The 23,884-nt window shown below is 41.8% G+C and overlaps 1 protein-coding gene across 4 annotated transcripts in view; it reads left to right on the plus strand.

The window, feature by feature from the left end:
• The window catches only part of ELK4 (ETS transcription factor ELK4), a 59,393-nt gene that overhangs the window by 22,646 nt on the left and 12,863 nt on the right, over positions 1 to 23,884 (plus strand). For all 4 annotated transcript variants that reach the window (XR_012292015.1, XM_073666962.1, XM_073666961.1 and 1 more), the window contains exon 4: positions 23,357 to 23,470. Coding sequence is in view for 3 of the 4 variants with exons in the window: in XM_073666962.1 (XP_073523063.1) it covers positions 23,357 to 23,470 (114 nt within the window). In the remaining variant the exon portion in view is untranslated. The remainder of the gene's footprint in view (positions 1 to 23,356; positions 23,471 to 23,884) is intronic.

Here is a 23,884-nt window from a genome sequence, read left to right on the forward strand (position 1 = left end):
ATGACAACATCCGGGTCACCAAACAGCATGAAGATTTTTTGGACATGCGCAGTGCATCTCCAAACAATCTTCTCCCTGTCCAGCGCTGACAGCCTGCATGGCACAGGGATGGTGCTGCATTCCTGTGCCATGCAGGCGATCAGAGAAAAAAAAGTGAAAGTCCCATAGTGGGACAAAGTAATAAAGTATAAAAACGATCAGGAAGTCAAAAAAAAATAAAAAAAAAAATTGTAAAAATATAAAAAAATAAATAAAAAAAATAATCCACCAAAAATAAAAATATAATGTACCCATCAATAAATATTATTATGAAAAAAAAAACAATAAAAGTACACATATTTGGTATCGCCGCATCCGGAACAACCTGACCTATAAAACTGTCCCACTAGTTAACCCCTTCAGTGAACACGGTAAAAAAAAAAAAAAAAAACGAAGCAAAAAACAATGCTTTATCACCATACCGCCAAACAAAAAATGGAATCAAAAGGACAAATATAAATAAAAATGGTACCGCTGAAAACGTCATCTCGTCCCGCAAAAAACAAGCCGCCATACAGCTCAATCAGCCGAAAAATAAAAAAGTTATAGCTCTCAGAATAAGGCTATGCTAAAAAATAATTTTTTTCTATAAAATTGCTTTTATTATGTAAAAGTGCAAAACCTAGAAATACGATATAAATGTGGTACCGCTGTAAACGTACTGACCCGAAGAATAAAGCTGCCTTATCAATTTTACCACACGCGGAACAGAAAAAAAAAAAAAAAAACTATTCCTGAATTGTTGGTTTTTGTTTATTCTGCCTTCCAAAAATCGGAATAGAAAGCGATCAAAAAATGTCATTTGCCTGAAAATAACAACGTCAGCTCATCCCGCAAAAAACAAGCCGTCAAATGACTGTCTGCCAAAATCTGGAAAAATTATAGCTCTCAAAATATGGCGATGCAAAAACTAGATTTTACAAAAAATGCGTCTTTTAGTGTGTGACAGCTGTCAGTCATAAAAACCCCATATGATTCTGGTATCGCTGTAGTCTCACTGACCCGAAGAATAAGGTCGTCTAATCACTTAAGCCGCATGAGGAACGGCGTAAAAAATAAACTCTCAGGTTAGGGTTGTGCTAGGGTTAGGGTTGTGCTAGGGTTAGGGTTGTGCTAGGGTTAGGGTTGTGCTAGGGTTAGGGCTGTGTTGGGGTTAGGGCTGGGGTTGGGGTTAGGGTTGTGATGGGGTTGGGATTTTTTTCAAAAGTAAGAAAAAAAGATGACGATATGGCGACTAGTGTTGAGCGCAAGTGCTCGCTACTTGAGTTTGCATCGGGTGTTCTGGTATGCATTGAGTATCGTGGGTATTTGAGTGACATGCTCGAGTCTCCGCCTCATATGCTTCACGGCCCAAAAAACTTTGCGGGGATTGCCTGCCATGCACGAGCGATCCCCGCATGTTTTTTTTTGGGTGTCTAATAACCGTGAAACATGCGGGGCAGGGACTCGAGCATGTCACTCGAGCACACGCAGTACATGGTGCATACCTGAGTACCCGATGCAAACTCAAGTAGCGAGCACTTGCGCTCAAGACTAATGACAACTTATTCAATATGATGACCTAATGTTATCAAATTCTGTGTTGTACCTCTGGGTTCAAAATGTTCACTATACACCTTAATAAAATCCTTGAGGGGTATAGTTTCCAAAATGGGGTCACTTGTGGGGGAGCTCCACTGTTTAGGCACATCAGGGGCTCTCCAAACGCGACATGGTGTCCGCTAACAAATTGAATGGAAAATCGGCTCGAATTGTTAGCGGACGCCATGTTGCGTTTGGAGAGCCGCTGCGTGCCTAAACTTTGGAGCTCCCCCACAAGTGACCCCATTTTGGAAACTAGACCCCCCAAGGCACCTATCTAGATGCATAGTGAGCACTTGGAACCCCACTCACCCCAATATGTACTACACAAAAGAAAAAATAGGGCCCGCCCAGTCGTACAGTTTGCATTAAAGTGTAATGAGCCTTTTCAAAGGTCATTGGGAAGGGAAGCAGGGTCAGCACTGACATTGCCTATTGTGATTGTTGGTTTTTATTGTTACCTGCTGTGTATAGAGGAGTTATCAGTCATTGCAATCGTGCCTCTGATAATATGGAGCTTTGCTGTAAACTCTTCCTGATCAGGGCTGTGGAGTCGGTAAGCCAAACCTCCGATTCCTCAATTTCCATGACACCGACTCCGACACAGATTCATCTCAGCTAAAAGTCTAGACCCCGAGATCAGGAATAGGACAGACATTTATAGGACATTTCATAACTTTCCCAAATTCTTACGAAAAAATATTCCCCACAAACTGCATTGAACTATTGTACCCAACTTATTATATATTTTAGGAGTCGGAGTTGGTCCATTTTATACCGACTCCACCAAAATGGGCTCCGACTCCACAGCCCTGTTCCTGATAGACAGAAATAAAGCCCCCCATACACATTAGATGGCTGAGTGATGCTTCTGCCAATCGTTCAGCTAACAACCATCTCAGGCCACTCTCCCATACACAGGAGCACTCATTCAGCCGAGCGTTCTCTTTTCTCCATGAGAGCCACCACCTGATGCATCGGCCGGCAGCTTATCTCAGGGAGAACAGTGCAGTCTGCTGTCCAAAAACTGACTTGTTCGATCAGTATTTCCCCTTGTCATCAGTTGGCTGGCACCCCAATACACATAAGATTATCAGCCAAACCCATTGATATCTGCATGTACAGCCAACATTAATCCAATGTGTATAGGGGCCTATAGAGTCAAAGCCATAGTGGCCATTGTGAAAATTGTAAGATTACTAAGATTTTTTAAATACAAATTGTGACATGGAACTAATTATTTTTAAATACATGTAGCACAACCTGATTAAAATTGGTGGATGTCTGGAATGGGTTAATATATGGGACATTATGGGATATTCTGCTTGTATTGGTAGGGGGGTAAATACTAACAGATGACTGGTCTGACCCTATGAGGATGGTAAGCCCCTGACCTGCTTTACAAATCTGGAACCAGACGTAGTATATACTACTTAGTTGCAGACTACAATTGCATTACTATGGTCAGTATATGTTGTTCTGTGTTGCAGTGTAAATCTGTTTCTTGGGTTGCATATATTGGATGGTTTCCACCTGCTAATAGCGTCTATGTGCCAGATAGAAAAGGCAGCTGGGTATGAAGACCTGAGCCATCCTCCTCTGCAAATCCACATTCCCTGATATTACCTCTCTTCTGGCATGTTTAGTCTTGCCTTGTAATAGATAAGCAGAGCTGGTTGTGCTTGATGAATGTCTCCCCTTGTTAACCCTTTATAGTCCAGTCCTACTTCTGCTAGTTAGCTCGTTTTCTAGAAGCAAATCTTCCCAGGCTGTTATCACTCGCTGTGTGTATGTGTATAATTGTAGGTTTGATGTCACTGAACACTGTCATACAATGGGTAGTGTAATAGATGAGGATTATTCACAACATGAGTCAGCTTGGTCTATGGGCCGGAGCAGTATATGCCCGGGTGCCATTACAATAAGAACATGTATGTATTATTTGGTTCATTTTAGGCATAACTATTAGTGTAATAACCCCATAAATTGTACATTACATGAATATAGTTTCTAATATTTGCAGAATATCCACTCATTGTTATTGTCTTCAGGTGAGAACATATCTCCCTTTCTTCCAGCATTGACAAGACCCTTGTTTTTGAGATAGGTGGTCGCATATTCATTTGACAGTTATGGCATATCCTTGATTTGTTACAAATGTCTTAGAAGGGACAACCTATGTAGGTGAAGGATCTGTTCTGGTAACTATGAAGGTGGAGACAAGAGTCGTAAACACTGGAGGTGAAGGAGGATATGCAACAAATTAAAAAGCACATGCACATCATACTGTGTGGGAGGAGTATAATTTTATAATCTTATAAAAAGCAGTGAATTATATGGTTTGATTTAGCTGCTAGTCACAATAAATCCTCTCTTAACATGTACTAGCAGCAGCAGCTAGTGAACAGACTTAATACTGCTCAATGTGTGCTAAAAATGAATGAGCAGAATTAAAGGAGTTGGAGACAATTTGTTTTATTTTTTACTTAAATGTATGTATTTTGGGCTAAAAAATAATTTTTAGCAATAGGGGTTTCTTGCAAATTTTGCTATGTTTGGCTTTTACAGGCTCTTTGTTACCCTGCACGTTCAACTGTAATGTTGTCTGTCATAAACAGCTGAGAGCAGGGCGTAAAAAGACAAATAGAAGAGCTACAAACTTTACTGATAATTCAAAAAAAACAAAACCAAACATGATTAGCGCTAACCCATCTGCAAGGAACTGCAGATGTGTATCACTGAAACAACCACTCCAAAGGACATGAAAACACAGAGAAAATGGAGTTTTAGGGTTTATGCAAAGATATACAGTACAGACCAAAAGTTTGGACACACCTTCTCATTTAAAGATTTTTCTGTATTTTCAGGACTATGAAAATTGTACATTCACACTGAAGGCATCAAAACTATGAATTAACACATGTGGAATTATATACTTGACAAAAAAGTGTGAAACAACTGAAAATATGTCTTATATTCTAGGTTCTTCAAAGTAGCCACCTTTTGCTTTGATGACTGCTTTGCACACTCTTAGCATTCTCTTGATGAGCTTCAAGAGGTAGTCACCGGAAATGGTTTTCACTTCACAGGTGTGCCCTGTCAGGTTTAATAAGTGAGATTTCTTGCCTTATAAACAGGGCTGTGGAGTCGGAGTAGGTGCTCATTTTGGTGGAGTCTGTATAAAATGGACCGACTCCGACTCCTAAAATATATAATAAATTGGGTGCAGTAGATCAATGCAGTTTGTGGGGAATATTTTTTCATAGGAATTTGGGAAAGTTATGAAATGTCCTATAAATGGCTGTTCTATTCCTGATCTAAGGCTACATTCACACACAGCGTTTTTGCTGCGTTTTTTGAGGATACGTTTTTCAGCTGCAAAAGCAGATCAGCTTTTTAAAAAACCGCATCACCTGAAAGGTTTTTGAGCTCATAGATAATGTTTTCAATAGCAAAAGCAGATTAAAAAAACGCCGAACAAACTGACATGCTCATTCTTTGTGAGGATCCGTTTTTGAGCCCAAAAAACAGATCCTCACAAAACGATGTGTCTGAATGTCATATCTTGAAACCCATTGACTTTGCTGGGATGCCCAGAGACACTGCATTTTGCTGCAAAAAACGGATCCGCAAAAACGCTGTGTGTGAATTATGGCCGTAGCCAGCAAGGGGCAGGGGGGGGGGGAGCTGCCACACCCCCCACCCCCTAGAAGCAGGGGCACGCACCTATCAAAACTCACTTGTATGCTGCAGTGCTCCCGTCCTTCACTGGCTCCAGACTGCAGGGGGCAATCTCCCCTCTCTGTCCTGTCTTCTGCCGTCTTCACCAGAGAGGAGGGGGAGGGGTGCCTGCCCTGCTCAGGATCCGATTCCTGGGCCCCGAGCTGGAGAAAGTGAAAGTACTACTGCTCATCTCTGTCACAGGAAGGTAACTAATGCTAATATTGTAGGTGATTATTATGTGCTCTCTGTACAATGTGTGTGAACTATATGTGCGATATGTGCAATGTACTATTTGCTGTCTGTAGCTGTCATCTGTCTATCCCTCCATCTATTCATCATTAGAGTCATTCCATGTCAAGTGGACCAGTGGTCCCCACTCTACCTTCTCCGATTTTGCTGAAAATTTATAAGGATGTACATGTATGTTTGAAAAGAGGTTCTGTAAATTTTTAGGGCCAGTTCTCAAATACATTGTGCACTGTTGACCTTTCACTGGAGGTTCCACCAAGCCTGCGGCTTCAGCTAAGAGGATTTTGCAAACTTTGTCACATAGCCATTAGCGTTCTATACTGGCTATGATGCTGAAATTTGGCATACTAGCTCAACTTTTGCTGCTAAACACGATAAAATTATTACCGGCTATGACAAAACAATATTTCGGCCACAATTTTGTGTCAAAGTAGCTTGTAAAACGCGTTGCATAAAATTTATGCCAAACTTTGCCATATATAACTCAAGACCAAAAACCAATAGTAACTGGTGCTTTGCCCTGTACACCAAACATCTACATGACTTTGCATTGCTGCAATATCACGGTCAAACCATATGTATTTGTGGAAATATTCACACTCACATTTGATGAAAAACTTAAAAAAAAAAACAAACGAATTTTACCTATTTTTAGGTCAAATTTCTCAAAAAGGGTACCCCTAAAATATATTAATTCTGATATCATTAGAAAGAGCACATTTTTCTCTACAAGGATCAATGTTTTGTTTTTTTGGAGTCTCTCAGTTTAAGAAAAGAAAAATGCCACTGAACATGGTGTTATTTATTAATAAGCAATGAATGGTAACTGCACTATTCAAACCCTTGTGTTGGTCCATGGTGGTTATACCACAACCAATTCCCTAAGAATTGGTATTATAATCCTATTAAGAATTGTAATAATGCTGTCTTTCGAGAATTGGCAGCCCCATTGCCTAGGAGCCATGGCCGATAGCAGTGCAAGGCCAGCCGCAGGCGGTCTCTTATTCGCAGGTTCCGAAGCCTGAGGGTGGGTGTCTTTGCCTAGGATCCCAAGCCTAATATTGGGTATCTTTTGTTGGTTCCCAAGCCATAATGTTCAGTCTAAGTGGTCTGGAATTGTTGCTGAATTTGCAACATAATCGGTTCAGAGAAGCTGTATTGTCGGCCCATTGCTGTTGCAGCTGGTGCTGGAATTATTGCAATGATTGACTGCTCGGGAATCCAGCATGTATCATTTCTCACAGGCCAGTGAAAGAAGCTAGCTGGTCCATGAGGATGCATAAAATTTATTAATGCATCATGGTCGTCGACTGAAATTTCAGAAATATTTCCAATCCACCAGTTCCTTTCGTAAATGCAGGCAATGTATTGCCCTGGCTGGAGGTTTGCAATTGGCACAAAAGGCATTTCTGATCTGACAGATCTATCTACATGGGCAATGAAAGATGATGGGTCATTTGACACCCTTGAAATGCAAATCTTTTTGTCATCAATTGGCACAAACTGGTGATTTTCTCTTGTTCCAGCAATTGTATGTCCATCTTTGAACCTTTCCTCTTGAACTACCCGTATTTCGGCATTTTTTTCTTTTGGAACAAAAAAAAATTTGATTCCATGCAGTTGCTCGTTGCAAAAGTTGAATAGATCCACCGGGGTCTGTATTTGGTTTTCAGTTGGGTGTTGAAGACTGGCACGAGCTGCCAACCTCTTTGCTGTCCCTTCAATCCCATCACAGGGTGACTTTCCATGACTGGTACCAAAAAAATTCCATTCAGCGCTGATATTGAAATCAGCATTGTGGTGGCAGAAGTTGAGAAAATTTTTGAAATTTTTGTACTGGGCTGCAGATCCATCGCTGAAGTAGTGGATATGACGAATCCCATAGATGAGTCTTGAGATACTCCACAATTACTGTTAAGAAAGTGTGGACTGCAACTGTGTCATGTCGTGAGCAATCACTGATTATGCACAAGCTGATGTTCTGCGCAGCTTCACCATTTAACTCCTTGAAGTAAATTACAAATGGGTGTACTGTAGCTTGACTATTTTCCCAGTGGAAACCTTGAATGGCATCTTGAACAATAAATGAGTAATTTTCAGCAAAGTCCATAAGGATCACAAGCTCTCCAGGCCTCAGATTTTCCTTCAACGATTTCAAATAGCTACTTTGATGCTTGGCGATGTAGTGATGGCTACAAAGTTTAGAAATTTTCAAAACCAATTCTTCAATGAAATCTTCTATAGTCAGTTGTTTGGTATCAAGCGTGTCTCGATCAGTGTGAATCCATTGTTTGAACTCAATAATATCTTCAGGGTCACTGTTGACAAACACATTGACTAGAAATTCTTTTAAAACTTCAGTACCCGGGCATTTATCACAATGGGCAAGCATACAGTCCTTGGATTCAATTCCACAGACCATTTTGCATATGAGCTCTTTGTAGTCATCATTGATTGGGCATGCTGCAAGCATTAGTTTGACATTTTGGTGAATGGTACACACACAAACGGAATGTGTTCCAGCAGATCCAACGGTTACGCACCACTTTGGCCGAAGCTCACAAAACTTGGAAAATCCAATTTCAGGGCCATTCCGATCCCGATAGGCAACAAACATTTCCCTCATATTGCTCAGTAATAGTCGCTTTTGCATCTGCTTTTTTTCTCCTGCTATTCGCACTGATACATAGTCTTTTTTACCAGGGCACATTCGACTGAATTCATCATCCTCAAAAAATGCCTGCACCTTTTACTTCACTTCCTCAGAAACTTTCTTGCCACACTTGATTCTAGGTAAGGTTAAGATCCCATGTTCACATTTAAGCTTTCGAGCTTGTTTGACCATTCGTTCAGAGACACCGAATTCATCTGATATAGCCTTAATGGACCAACTTTTAGGTGCCAATGTCAAGATTTGGACCTTTTCTGCCCGACTGGACACCTGCAGCTTTTGCTTCAAATCTGTCAAAAGGTGATTGTAATCCAGACACATTTTGCACTGTGCTGTTTTTGTTTGCTCAATGTCTTTCGGCTCAAGCCCTCCAATTGAAGCAATCTTGCTAGAAAATGCATTTTGTACCTGGCTTATCTTTCTCCTTGCATATCCAAGTGAATCCAGCTGGCTTACCCGTGGATATTTCAGAGGAGAGATGCCAATGGATGTTAAGCTTGAATTTAGACTTTCAGGAGAACATTCCATTCCATCTGGATCTGATTCAGAGGAAACTGGATCAGCTGATTTTTTCCTGTTAGCAAATTCTTTTTGACATGATGCACACATCTTCTGGCCAGGCTGCACATCATTCTTTGTAAATTCGTTCAACTGGTCAGCTGCTAACAAATTGATAGCTCTCAAATTCTTTTTGGTGTTATGACCTTTCTTCCCAAAAGGATTGCAACATGATTTTTGCAAATGCTCATATTTGGTCAAGAATGAAGCTTCATGGTGTAAACAGATTTGTGAATGTTCATCAAAATTTAGTCCCACTCGTCGACGCATCAATTTCTGTTCATCCAATCCAAAGCTTGTAAACAATTTCAACTCATCCTTGCTATGGGTGAATGTCTTAAGGTGGCACTTCGAATTGTTCGCAAGGCCGATAGAGCACTGGGCCGATTCTTCATCAATTTCATTCTCCATCGCTAAAAAATAAATAATATATGCAATAAAATGTAACAATAGTCGATAACTTTTCATAAACAAAAAGGTTTATAGATTTTTGATTATAATAGACATTGCTAGCAACAATACAACTCTGTAACGTGATAAGAATCTGAAAATCAAACACAAAATCAATGCATTACGCGCATAAATAACACCATGTTCAGTGGCATTTTTCTTTTCTTAAACTGAGAGACTCCAAAAAAAAAAACCAATGATCCTTGTAGAGAAAAATGTGCTCTTTCTAATGATATCAGAATTAATATATTTTAGGGGTACCCTTTTTGAGAAATTTGATCTAAAAATAGGTAAAATTCATTTTTTTTTTTTAAGTTTTTCATCAAATGTGGGTGTGAATATTTCCACAAATACATATGGTTTCACTGTGATATTGCAGCAATGCAAAGTCATGTAGATGTTTGGTGTATAGGGCAAAGCACCAGTTACTATTGGTTTTTGGTCTTGAGTTATATATGGCAAAGTTTGGCATAAATTTTATGCAACGCGTTTTACAAGCTACTTTGACACAAAATTGTGGCCGAAATATTGTTTTGTCATAGCCGGTAATAATTTTATCGTGTTCAGCAGCAAAAGTTGAGCTAGTATGCCAAATTTCAGCATCATAGCCAGTATAGAACGCTAATGGCTATGTGACAAAGTTTGCAAAATCCTCTTAGCTGAAGCCGCAGGCTTGGTGGAACCTCCAGTGAAAGGTCTACAGTGCACAATGTATTTGAGAACTGGCCCTAAAAATTTACAGAACCTCTTTTCAAACATACATGTACATCCTTATAAATTTTCAGCAAAATCGGAGAAGGTCGAGTGGGGACCACTGGTCCACTTGACATGGAATGACTCTAATGATGAATAGATGGAGGGATAGACAGATGACAGCTACAGACAGCAAATAGTACATTGCACATATCGCACATATAGTTCACACACATTGTACAGAGAGCACATAATAATCACCTACAATATTAGCATTAGTTACCTTCCTGTGACAGAGATGAGCAGTAGTACTTTCACTTTCTCCAGCTCGGGGCCCAGGAATCGGATCCTGAGCAGGGCAGGCACCCCTCCCCCTCCTCTCTGGTGAAGACGGCAGAAGACAGGACAGAGAGGGGAGATTGCCCCCTGCAGTCTGGAGCCAGTGAAGGACGGGAGCACTGCAGCATACAAGTGAGTTTTGATAGGTGCGTGCCCCTGCTTGTGGGGGGTGGGGCAGCTTCCCCCCCCCCTCCCTGCCCCTTGCTGGCTACGGCCATAATTCACACACAGCGTTTTTGCGGATTCGTTTTTTGCAGCAAAATGCAGTGTCTCTGGGCATCCCAGCAAAGTCAATGGGTTTCAAGATATGACATTCAGACACATCGTTTTGTGAGGATCTGTTTTTTGGGCTCAAAAACGGATCCTCACAAAGAATGAGCATGTCAGTTTGTTCGGCGTTTTTTTAATCTGCTTTTGCTATTGAAAACATTATCTATGAGCTCAAAAACCTTTCAGGTGATGCGGTTTTTTAAAAAGCTGATCTGCTTTTGCAGCTGAAAAACGTATCCTCAAAAAACGCAGCAAAAACGCTGTGTGTGAATGTAGCCTTAGATCAGGAATAGAACAGCCATTTATAGGACATTTCATAACTTTCCCAAATTCCTATGAAAAAATATTCCCCACAAACTGCATTGATCTACTGCACCCAATTTATTATATATTTTAGGAGTCGGAGTCGGTCCATTTTATACAGACTCCACCAAAATGAGCACCTACTCCGACTCCACAGCCCTGTTTATAAGGCAAGAAATCCCACTTATTAAATTTTCAACAAAATCGGAGAAGGTCGAGTGGGGACGATTTTTAAAACTGGTCCACTTGATGTGGAATGACCCATTATATTCTATCTAAATATCTTGATTATTGTATCATAAAAATGATTAAATGTCTGATGTTCACATTGTACTGCAATAAATTTTTCTCTTAAATATAAGCAATATACAGTACAGACCAAATGTTTGACACACCTTCTCATTTAAAGATATTTCTGTATTTTCATGACTATGAAAATTGTACATTCACACTGAAGGCATCAAAACTATGAATTAACACATGTGGAATTATATACTTGACAAAAAAGTGTGAAACAACTGGAAATATGTCTTTTATATTCTAGGTTCTTCAAAGTAGCCACCTTTTGCTTTGATGACTGACTGCTTTGCACACTCTTGGCATTCTCTTGATGAGCTTCAAGAGGTAGTCACCGGAAATGGTTTTTACTTCACAGGTGTGCCCTGTCAGGTTTAATAAGTGGGATTTCTTGCCTTATAAATGGGTTTGGGACCATCATTTGTGTTGTGCAGAAGTCTGGTGGATACACAGCTGATAGTCCTACTGAATAGACTGTTAGAATTTGCATTATGGCAAGAAAAAAGCAGCTAAGTAAAGAAAAACGAGTGGCCATCATTACTTTAAGAAATGAAGGTCATTGAGTCTGAAAAATTGGGGAAACTTTGAATGTGTCCCCAAGTGCAGTTGCAAAAACCATCAAGCGCTACAAAGAAACTGGCGCACATGAGGACCGCCCCAGGAAAAGAAGACCAAGAGTCACCTCTGCTTCTGAGGATAAGTTTATCCGAGTCACCTGCCTCAGAAATCGCAGGTTAACAGTAGCTCAGTTTAGAGACCAGGTCAATGCCACACAGAGTTCTAGCAGCAGACACATCTCTACAACAACTGTTAAGAGGAGACTTTCTGAAGCAGGCCTTCATGGTAAAATAGCTGCTAGGAAACCACTGCTAAGGACAGGCAACAAGCAGAAGAGACTTGTTTGGGCTAAAGAACACAAGGAATGGACATTAGACCAGTGGAAATCTGTGCTTTGGTCTGATGAGTCCAAATGTGAGATCTTTGGTTCCAACCACTGTGTCTTTGTGCGACGCAGAAAAGGTGAACGGATGGACTCTACATGCCTGGTTCCCACCGTGAAGCATGGCGGAGGAGGTGTGATGGTTTGGGGGTGCTTTGCTGGTGACATTGTTGGGGATTTATTCAAAATTGAAGGCATACTGAACCAGCATGGCTACCACAGCATCTTGCAGCGGCATGCTGTTCCATCCGGTTTGCATTTAGTTGGACCATCATTTATTTTTCAACAGGACAATCACCCCAAACACACCTCCAGGCGGTGTAAGGGCTATTTGACCAAGAAGGAGAGTGATGGGGTGCTACGCCAGATGACCTGGCCTCCACAGTCACCAGACCTGAACCCAATCGAGATGGTTTTGGGTGAGCTGGACCGCAGAGTGAAGGCAAAAGGGCCAACAAGTGCTAAGCATCTCTGGGAACTCCTTCAAGATTGTTGGAAGACCATTTCCGGTGACTACCTCTTGAAGCTCATCAAGAGAATGCCAAGAGTGTGCAAAGCAGTCATCAAAGCAAAAGGTGGCTACTTTGAAGAACCTAGAATATAAGACATATTTTCAGTTGTTTCACACTTTTTTGTTAAGTATATAATTCCACATGTGTTAATTCATAGTTTTGATGCCTTCAGTGTGAATGTACAATTTTCATAGTCATGAAAATACAGAAAAATCTTTAAATGAGAAGGTGTGTCCAACCTTTGGTCTGTAGTGTAGGTCTAAGGAGTAGCGTTTCTCCTTGTGGAGAGTGACATACCGGCTCTGGCATGTCGAGGTAAGGAGGCTTATTCGCCGTGCAATGCTCCTCTGGGAAATTTTATATGCAAATTGCCTCTTCAGAGAAAAAGAGGACTTTAACTCTATAGTTCCACCTATTGGAAGCAGCAATCCTACAAGTCACAATCAACCCTTTAACTCTATAGTGCCAATAGGTGGCACTATAGAATTCAAGTCCTCTTTTTATCTGAAGAGGCAATATGCAAAGATATATCAACTTTATTAGTATAAAATTCATTAAAATTATACAAAAATGACGACATGACGTGTAGGAAGACGAGGATATAAATAGCAAATAGGGGGCAGGTATACCAAAATTAGGCTATTTAAACCTGTTGGCGGTTATTAGAGATTATTAAACGGTTATGGGGAAACATGAGGGTCCAGAGAGTGCTAAGAAGCGGTGTAATGCCCCATAACCTAGTGGTGAGGCAAGTGCTCAGGGCAACAGAACACGCACTTTCACTGCAACAAACTGGAACACTATGTAACCCAAAGGTAAATACCAAAAAATGCCCAGTGGTTTACCTGTGAACTGAACTAGCGCCCCGTAGGTAGTTAAAAGGGCCAGTGCCGCTTCCCGTTTCGCGTGGAGCGTCTCAGGCTTTTTCAAGGGAAGGTTTCCTGATAGACTGTCAGAACGAGCTCACTGACGGATTCTTAGGTAAAGATGTCGGCCACGTTCTCCTGTTAGGCTGTGTGCCCACGATGCGTTTTTCAAGCGTTTACGCTGCGGAATTTCCGCAGCGTAAACGCTTCAAAAACGCTTGGTAATCCGCCCCCCATGGTCCCCAATGACAAGCCGCACTGTCAATGCCCATGCTGCGGATTTTTCCGCAGCGTTTATGCTGCGCTCAAAAATCCGCAGCATATCCATTAATTGTGCGGAAGCGCGGCGTAATCGCCGCCATTGACTTGCATTGAGACGCATATAATCCGTGTCAGTACATTTGTACTCACGGATTATATGTGTTTCAATGTGCGCATGGTACCCAGTTCTGGAGGAGAGGAGACTCTCATCCAGACCTGTGTACCATTGTACCTGTAAAAAAAAAAAAAAAGAATTAAAAAAAAAAAAAAAAATTATATTCGCCTTCCGACGGCCCCCGGTCTCCTTCCCTTTGCTTGCGGGCAGGACTGAAGGACCTTCGGTGATGTCACAGTCATGTGACCGCAGGCCCTTCAGTGCAGTGTCCCGCTATATCCCGGCAGGCAGGAACGAGCGCAGCTACACACAACGGGCCATCGGAAGATATATATATATATATATTTATATATATTATTAATTTTTTTTTTTTTTTGACATTCTCTCGGTCACACTATATAAATCCATGCTGTTTGCATGGATTTATATAGTGTGACCTAGTTGTCAAGCACTTTCCAAGTGATGCTAAAATCGCCTGGAAAGCGCTTGTCAATCCGCATGCGGGAACACATGTGAATAACGCTTCAAATCCGCATGTATTTGGCAGGAAAAACGCATGCACAATCTGCATGCGTTTTTTCTGCCAGGGAGATGCAGAAATGCTGCAGAAATTTTCTGCTTCATTTCTGCATCGTGGGCACATAGCCTTAGTGCAGCACTTCTGTCCATACAATGGCGGCTGGCGGAGGAGCAGCGACTAGTGTTGAGCCACCCCCGTAGTGTTCGGGTTCGGTTCATCGAACACCGGCATGTTCGCCGAACGGTTCGTCGAACACCTTTAAAACCAATGGCAGGCAAACAAAAACACATAGAAAACACCTTCAAAGGTGTCCAAAAGCGGACAAACTGCTCAGAAGACACAACTAACACATGGAAAAGTGACAAGTACATATAGTCATGTGAAAAGAAAAGAGGTGGAGGAGTAAAAGGAGGAGGAGACACAGATATAGGCATGTCATGCCCTTCTAAAATCAAGAAAGGCTGGAGTAAAAATCTAAAATCGGCCTACCAATACCCAGACGTCGTGACAAGAAAATTAAAAAAAGAAATATCTTTAGGTAGAATGGCGGTTCCATTCAGAACACTTTCCTTACAAGACGTAGTGGTATCCGCTTTGGGAGTCGTGCCAAAAACGGAACCCTATACATTCGAACTAATCCACCATTTGTCATATCCAAGGGGCAGGTCAGTAAATGACGCGGAACAAAGTACAGTAGTATATACTGTACCTCCTTTGACAAGGCGGGTCAAGAAGTTGGGAAGGGGCACCCTAACGGCCAAAACAGACATTGAGGGGGCTTTCCGGTTACTTACTACTAGAGATGAGTGGTGTTCGACTCGAACTGTTCGCCAATCTCAAATTCGAGCTGTTTTGGGCGGTGTTTGAGTCGTTCGACGAACACGAACGATTTGCAAAAAATTCGGCTGTTCGAGGTTATGTTCGATAACTGTTCGTGCACCAAAAGCGTAACTGGATTTTTTTCACAGTAATACTGTTAATTAGTGATGAGCGAGCATGCTCGCCACTGCTCGGAGCTCGCCCGAGCATCTCCGTACTCGAGATGCTCGGAGTTCACCGAGTACTTTCCAGATGCTCGGGCGGGAGCTCGTGTCCCCGTCCTGCATGTCTGGCGCTATTTAGAGCACCAATCATGGAGGGATTGTCTGCCACTCACTGTAATGCCACAGCCATGGTGGTTGTGGCATTACAGTGGTTGCCCAAATCGATGGGAACAGTGCTCACAGTGAAACATGAAAAGCTGGCAATTCAGCAGCGGCATACACTGGTACCCGACAATTTAGAACAGAAAGAATAGAGCATCACACATAGATTAGATAGATAGAAACATGTCAGTCACATATATAAGAAGTACAGTGACAGTGTTGGTTACTGTACTTGTCATTTAGTGTTAAAATAAAGCATTTATTTAAAAAAAAAAAATTGGCGTCGGGTTCCCCGTAATTTTAGTCTCTAACGGAGGTTAAGCAGTCGGCTGGGGTAGATGTTTGAAGCCTGGGAAGGGGGTAATACCCACTGAGCTTTCCAGGCTACTAATATCAGCTCCCAGCTGAATACCTGGCCTTTACTAGCTATTAAAATGGGGGACCCAAAAAAAATGACGTGGGGTCCCAGATATTTTAATAGCTAGCTAAGGCTAGGCAGGCAGCTGGGGTCTGATATTAATAGCCCAGGAAGGGTGCCATGAATATTGGCTCCCTCCCAGGCTAGAAACATCAGCCGTCTGCCGCCCCAGAAATGGCGCTTCCATAGGATGTGCCAATTCTGGCACTTAGCCTCGCTCTTCCCACTGCCCTGTAGCGGTGGCAGTGGGGTAATAGGGCTGGGGTTGATGTCAGCTTATAATGCCAGCTGACATCAAGCCCAGGTTAGTAATGGAGAGGCGTCTATAAGACATCCCCATTACTAACCCCATAGTCAAAGTTAAAAAAACACAAACACCCAGAATAAAGTCCTTTAATTGAAATAAAGACACAATTCTTTATTGTTCTAAATTAAACCCTACTTACCGTATCGCTCATTCCAGCTGAAGCCAACGATCTCCTGCAATAAAAGTAAAATAATAAACCAACCTCATCCTTCCCTTTCCATGGTTCCCTGGACAGCTTCAGCTCTGCTACATTGACATGACAGGCTGGAGCGCAGTAGAACTCTGCCATCCAGCTTGCCATGCCGCAGACACTGAGAAGCTCCTCAGTGTCTGGCTGTGACGGCATCCAGATGAGCCGAGTTCATGTCCAATGAACTCAGCTCACCTCATGCACGTCACTGACAGCGTGGGAGAATTCTCCTGCGCATGCGGTGCCGGCAAATGACGTGACCGCTTGAGCAGGAGAATTCTCCCATGCTGGGATGGCATTGAGATGACAGGCTGGATCGCAGCAGAGCGCTACCATCCAGCTTGTCATCCTTCAGAGAGCTGTGCAGTCTGTGAGGAAAGCTGCACCAACAAGAGAAAGTGGCCGACCTCTTTTTTTGACAGTCTAACAGGGAAGTTTGTAACTCCTTTATCTGTCTTTTTCTGAGCTGATTATGGCCACAGATTACATTACAGTTGAATATGCAGGAAACAAAGATCTGCCCCTTCTTACTGGTGTATACAGTTTAAAATAAAAAAAATATTGTGAAAAGACTACTTTGACCCCTTTCCTGACATATTGGTTCATCCTATTTTGCAGGAAGTTCCCGCAAGTGGACGTAACAGTTTGCCAGGTTATTGTTCTGGCACAGTAGCTGTGCTTGGTGCAGTTACTGCTGGGAGCTCCTGCTGTAACTGCCAGGGCTGGTGCCAGCATTCTTCAAACTGTCATGGCACGCACATGATGCAGTTTGGCAATTTTCTTGGCCGATTCGAACAAGTGACCTTTCACTTGGGAATCAGCGTAATAACCCACTGAGCTATTAGGTTGTGTTTTATAGTATTCAGGAAGAAAAATATTTTTCCACCAAACAGTAACAATGCAGTGACATGACGAGAATCTGTATAACTAATCATATGCTAAATAGTTGCAAGTCAAATTTATGTATGAGATAGCCAAGAAGATTGTCTATAAAATGATGGTGGTCTCAAGTTCAAAGCAGTAGTGGATGGTGAGATATGGAGCCTGAAAGTCAAAAGTTCAAAACATTGTTACCCTTTTGCTCACCACAGTATTTGCAGTTTTCTCTTTGCAACATCCACTGCTGCAGAATCGTCACTAAACCTATAAATTCCAAGAGGGGTATAATTTCCAAAATGGGGTCACTTGTGGGAGGTTTCTCCTGTTATGGCATTTTTGGACTCTGAAAATGGAGTCTGCAAACAATTCTAGAAAGATCTGCGCTCCAAGTGAAATAGTGATCCGTTCCTCCCGAGCCCCACGTGTGTCCACTTATAGAGTTTTGCCACTTTCAGCAGAAATGATGTAACAATTTATTGGGCCATTTGTGCCTATTTTACCTGGTGAAAATGTAAAATCCGTGGTAAATCAACATTTTAGTGGTAAAAATTGTATATTTTTTTTCATCACTGTCGAGTGGGATTAAATTATATGAAACACCTGTGATGTCAACATGCTCACTGCAACACTAAATTAATTCATTGAGGGGTGTAGTGTGGGGGGTTCTGCTGTTCTGGCACCTCAGGGGTTTTTCCAATGTAATATGGCAGCTTCAAATCATTCCAGCAAAAACTGCACTTTGCACTGTGCCGAAAAGTAGTTTTTGTCCACTTATGGGATATCAATGTACTGGGGGGGGGGGGGGATTGCTTAACAAATAGTGTGGTCCATTTTCTCTTGTTACCCTTGTAAACATGAGAAATCTTGTCTAAAACCTTTACATAAAAACAAACATACTTCAGTTTCACAGCCCAAGGTTGTAAAATTCTGTGAATCACCTGTGGTTCAAAATGCTCACTGCATCCCTAGATAAAGTTCTTCAGAGGTGTAGTTTCCAAAATAGGATCACTTGTGGGGGTTTCTGTTTTTCAGGGGGTCTCTAAATGTGACCATAATCTACATTCTTTAAAAGATTGTGCTCCAAAAGTCCCTTCTCAGTACTGAAATGTACCCAAACAGTAGTTTTCAACCACAAGTAGCGGTATTAACATATTCAGGAGAAAATGGACCCTGCATTCTCACTTGTCACTCTTGTGAAAATTAGAAACTTGGGGCTAAAGCAAAATTGTAGTTAAAAAAAAAAAATGTACCATATTTTTCGGACTATAAGACACACCCGACCATAAGACCCACCTAGGTTTAGAGGAGGAAAATAGGGGAAAAAAAAATTAAGCAAAAAATGTGGTCATGATGCCCTGTGATGGGGGAGGGGGTCTGCTGCTGACACTGGTATTGGGGTAATGTCCCCCAATTCTGTTAATATCCTCCATCCTGGTATGTATGGCCCCTCCTTCTTGGTATACGTGGCCCTCATCCCCCATCCTGGTATGCATGGCACCCCTTGATCCCCCTTCCTGGTATGCATGACACCCCTTGATCCCCCATCCTGGTATGAATTGCTCCCCTTGAGCCCCCATCCTGGTATGAATTGCTCCCCTTGAGCCCCCATCCTGGTATGCATGGCACTCCTTGAGCCCTCATCCTGGTATGCATGGCACCCCTTGAGCCCCCATCACGCTGCCCACAAAAAAAATCAACAATCATACTCCCCTCCTCTCTCCTCCAGCGCTGTCCCGCTCTGCTGCTGAGACTCTCACTGTGTGAGCCGCGCATGGCAGTGCGCGCATGGCGTCCCTGCCATACGCCTTCAAACCGTGTGAGATGCTGTGCCGAAATAGTCACTGCTCCCCGCGCCGGGACTGTGTGCGTGGGGAGCAGTGACCATTCAGTCTGTTCAATAGCCGGAACACTGTACCTGCAGCGCGGCTCCTGCTGAGCTCGGCCGTCTGTGTGCCCGCTATTAAAGACCATGAATATTCACTACAACCCATGGGAGTGGGTTGTAGCGAATATTCATGAGCTTTAATAGCGGGCACACAGACTGCAGAGTGGCAGCAGGAGCCGTGCTGCTGCTACAGTGTGCCGGCTATTAAGGAAAATGAATATTCATTGCTCTCTATGCCCATGGGCGTGGGGAGCAGGGAATATTAATTTTCTTTAGTAGCGGGCACAGCGTAGGCTGCAGCAGGCGGCCTGCTAAGCATCTGCTAAGCATCTCTGGGAACTCCTTCAAGATTGTTGGAAGACCATTTCCGGTTACTACCTCTTGAAGCTCATCAAGAGAATGCCAAGAGTGTGCAAAGCAGTCATCAAAGCAAAAGGTGGCTACTTTGAAGAACCTAGAATATAAGACATATTTTCAGTTGTTTCACACTTTTTTGTTAAGTATATAGTTCCACATGTGTTAATTCATACACCGCATGCAGAATTATTAGGCAAATGCGTATTTTGATCACTTTGATACTTTTTCTACATGTTGTCCTACTCCAAGCTGCATAGGCTTGAGAGCCAACTACCAATTAAGTAAATCTGGTGATGTGCATCTGTGTAATGAGGAGGGGTGTTGACTAATGACATCAACACCCTATATAAGGTGTGCTTAATTATTCGGCAACTTCCTTTCCTTTGGCAAAATGGGTCAGAAGAGAGATTTGACGGGCTCTGAAAAGTCCAAAATTGTGAGATGTTTTGCAGAGGGATGCAGCAGTCTTGAAATTTCCAAACTTTTGAAGCGGGATTACCGAACAATCAAGCGTTTCATGGCAAATAGCCAACAGGGTCGCAAGAAGCGTGTTGGCCAAAAAAGGCGCAAAATAACTGCCCATGAATTGAGGAAAATCAAGTGTGAAGCTGCCAAGATGCCATTCGCCACCAGTTTTGCCATATTTCAGAGCTGCAACGTTACTGGAGTATCAAAAAGCACAAGGTGTGCAATACTCAGGGACATGGCCAAGGTAAGGAAGGCTGAAAAACGACCACCTTTGAACAAGAAACATAAGATAAAACGTCAAGAATGGGCCAAGAAATATCTTAAGACTGATTTTTCAAAGATTTTATGGACTGATGAAATGAGGGTGACTCTTGATGGGCCAGATGGATGGGCCAGAGGCTGGATCAGTAAAGGGCAGAGAGCTCCACTCAGACTCAGACGCCAGCAAGGTGGAGGTGGGGTACTGGTATGGGCTGGTATCATCAAAGATGAACTTGTGGGACCTTTTCGGGTTGAGGATGGAGTGAAGCTCAACTCCCAGACCTACTGCCAGTTTCTGGAAGACAACTTCTTCAAGCAGTGGTACAGGAAGAAGTCTGTATCGTTCAAGAAAAACATGATTTTCATGCAGGACAATGCTCCATCACATGCATCCAACTACTCCACAGCGTGGCTGGCCAGTAAAGGTCTAAAAGAAGAAAAAATAATGACATGGCCCCCTTGTTCGCCTGATCTGAACCCCATAGAGAACCTGTGGTCCATCATAAAATGTGAGATCTACAGGGAGGGAAAACAGTACACCTCTCGGAACAGTGTCTGGGAGGCTGTGGTGGCTGCTGCACGCAATGTTGATCGAAAACAGATCAAGCAACTGACAGAATCTATGGATGGAAGGCTGTTGAGTGTCATCATAAAGAAAGGTGGCTATATTCATCACTAATTTTTTGGGTTTTTGTTTTTGCATGTCAGAAATGTTTATTTCTAAATTTTGTGCACCGATATTGGTTTACCTGGTGAAAATAAACAAGTGAGATGGGATTATATTTGGTTTTTATTAAATTGCCTAATAATTCTGCACAGTAATAGTTACCTGCACAAACAGATATCCTCCTAAGATAGCCAAATCTAAAAAAAAAACACTCCAACTTCCAAAAATATTAAGCTTGAATATTTATGAGTCTTTTGGGTTGATTGAGAACATAGTTGTTGATCAATAATAAAAATAATCCTCTGAAATACAACTTGCCTAATAATTCTGCACACAGTGGGTAGTAATATATGTATGTGTATGTGTGTGTGTGTGTGTGTGTGTGTGTGTGTGTATATATATATATATATATATATATATATATATATATATATATATATATATATATATATATATATATATAATATATATATATAATATACAGTGCTGGCCAAAAGTATTGTCACCCCTGCAATTCTGTTAGATAATACTCAGTTTCTTCCTGAAAATGATTGCAATCACAAATTCTTTGGTATTATTATCTTCATTTAATTTGCTTGCAAGGAAAAATCACAAAAGAGAATGAAGCAAAAATCAAATCATTGATCATTTCACACAACTCCAAAAATGGGCCAGACAAAAGTATTGGCACCCTCAGCCTAATACTTGGTTGCACAACCTTTAGCCAAAATAACTGCGAACAACCGCTTCCGGTAACCATCAGTGAGTTTCTTACAATGCTCTGCTGGAATTGTAGACCATTCTTCTTTGGCAAACTGCTCCAGGTCCCTGATATTTGAAGGGTGCCTTCTCCAAACTGCCATTTTGAGATCTTTCCACAGGTGTTCTATGGGATTTAGGTCTGGACTCATTGCTGGCCACCTTAGAAGTCTCCAGTGCTTTCTCTAAAACCATTTTATAGTGCTTTTGGAAGTGTGTTTTGGGTCATTGTTCTGCTGGAAGACCCATGACCTCTGCGGGAGACCCAGCTTTCTCACACTGGGCCCTACATTATGCTGCAAAATTTGTTGGTAGTCTTCAGACTTCATAATGCCATGCACACGGTCAAGCAGTCCAGTGCCAGAGGCAGCAAAGCAACCCCAAAACATCAGGGAACCTCCGCCATGTTTGACTGTAGGGACCGTGTTCTTTTCTTTGAATGCCTCTTTTTTTTTCCTGTACACTCTATGTTGATGCTTTTTCCCAAAAAGCTCTACTTTTGTCTCATCTGGCCAGACAACATTCTTCCAAAACATTTTAGGCATTCTCGGGTAAGTTTTGGCAAACTCCAGCCTGGCTTTTTTATGTCTCGGGGTAAGAAGTGGGGTCTTCCTGGGTATCCTACCATACAGTCCCTTTTCATTCAGACGCTGACGGATAGTACGGGTTGACACTGTTGTACCCTCGGACTGCAGGGCAGCTTGAACTTGTTTGGAAGTTAGTCGAGGTTCTTTATCCACCATCCGCACAATCTTGCGTTGAAATCTCTCGTCAATTTTTCTTTTCCGTCCACATCTAGGGAGGTTAGTCACAGTGCCATGGGCTTTAAACTTCTTGATGACACTGCGCACGGACGACACAGGAACATTCAGGTCTTTGGAGATGGACTTGTAGCCTTGAGATTGCACATGCTTCCTCACAATTTGGTTTCTCAAGTCCTCAGACAGTTCTTTGGTCTTCTTTCTTTTCTCCATGCTTAATGTGGTACACACAAGGACACAGGACCGAGGTTGAGTCAACTTTAATCCATGTTAACTGGCTGCAAGTGTGATTTAGTTATTGCCAACACCTGTTAGGTGCCACAGGTAAGTTACAGGTGCTGTTAATTACACGAATTAGAGCAGCATCACATGATTTTTCAAAGGGTGCCAATACTTTTGTCCACTTCCTTTTTTAGGTTTGGTGTGGAATTATATCCAATTTGGCTTTAGGACAATTCTTTGTGTTTTTTTTTTCATTGAAGACAAATTAAATGAAGAGAATAATGCCAAAGAATTTGTGATTGCAATCATTTTCAGGAAGAAACTGAGTATTATCTGACAGAATTGCAGGGTGCCAATACTTTTGGCCAGCACTGTGTGTGTGTGTGTGTGTGTGTGTATATATATATATATATATATATATATATATATATATATATATATATATATATATATATATATATATATATATATATATATATATATATATATATATATATATGTATATATATGTATATGTAATAAGATAGTTATAAAGGGCAGCAAGAGGCCGGTCTGGTGTTTGTACAAGTGAATCATATCACATTGCTCATTCTGTGATATTCTGTCTTTTACAATAAAATAATGACTTCCTGAGTTTTTTTCTTTTGCAGACACCTATATTGCTAACTCCAAATGCCATGCTCTCTAGCATTCACTTCTGGAGTACCCTGAGTCCTGTGGCTCCTCTCAGTCCAGCCAGGCTACATGGTAGCTCCCTTTTCCAGGTAAGTTACTTACACAATTGTTTTGTCACCGTGTTTATTGGAGACTTTTATGCAAGACACAGATGTATTTCATTTTACTTCTTGCATTACTTGTCTGTCAATAGCTAGTCGACCAGTGCTCTTTTATCAACATTTATAAGGCTGCGTGCCCACTATGTGTTTTTCAAGCGTTTCTGCCGCGCAATTTCCGCAGCGAAAACGCTTGGTAATACGTGCCCCATGGTCCCCAATGATAATCCACATGTGCTGTGCACATGCTGCGGAAATTTCCGCTGCGGATTATTTTCAATGTGGGGAAAAGGGGGTGGTTTGAACTTTAAGTTTTGTGGGGTTTTTTTTTCAAATTTTTTAAAACATTTTTTTTACTTTTATTGTTAGCCCCTGTATATCGCTTGTGCGATATACAGCAATGCG

Source organism: Phyllobates terribilis, unplaced genomic scaffold (assembly GCF_046119375.1).
Source record: "Phyllobates terribilis strain yellow unplaced genomic scaffold, ASM4611937v1 Scaffold_2__4_contigs__length_985480577, whole genome shotgun sequence".
Taxonomy (NCBI): domain Eukaryota; kingdom Metazoa; phylum Chordata; class Amphibia; order Anura; family Dendrobatidae; genus Phyllobates; species Phyllobates terribilis.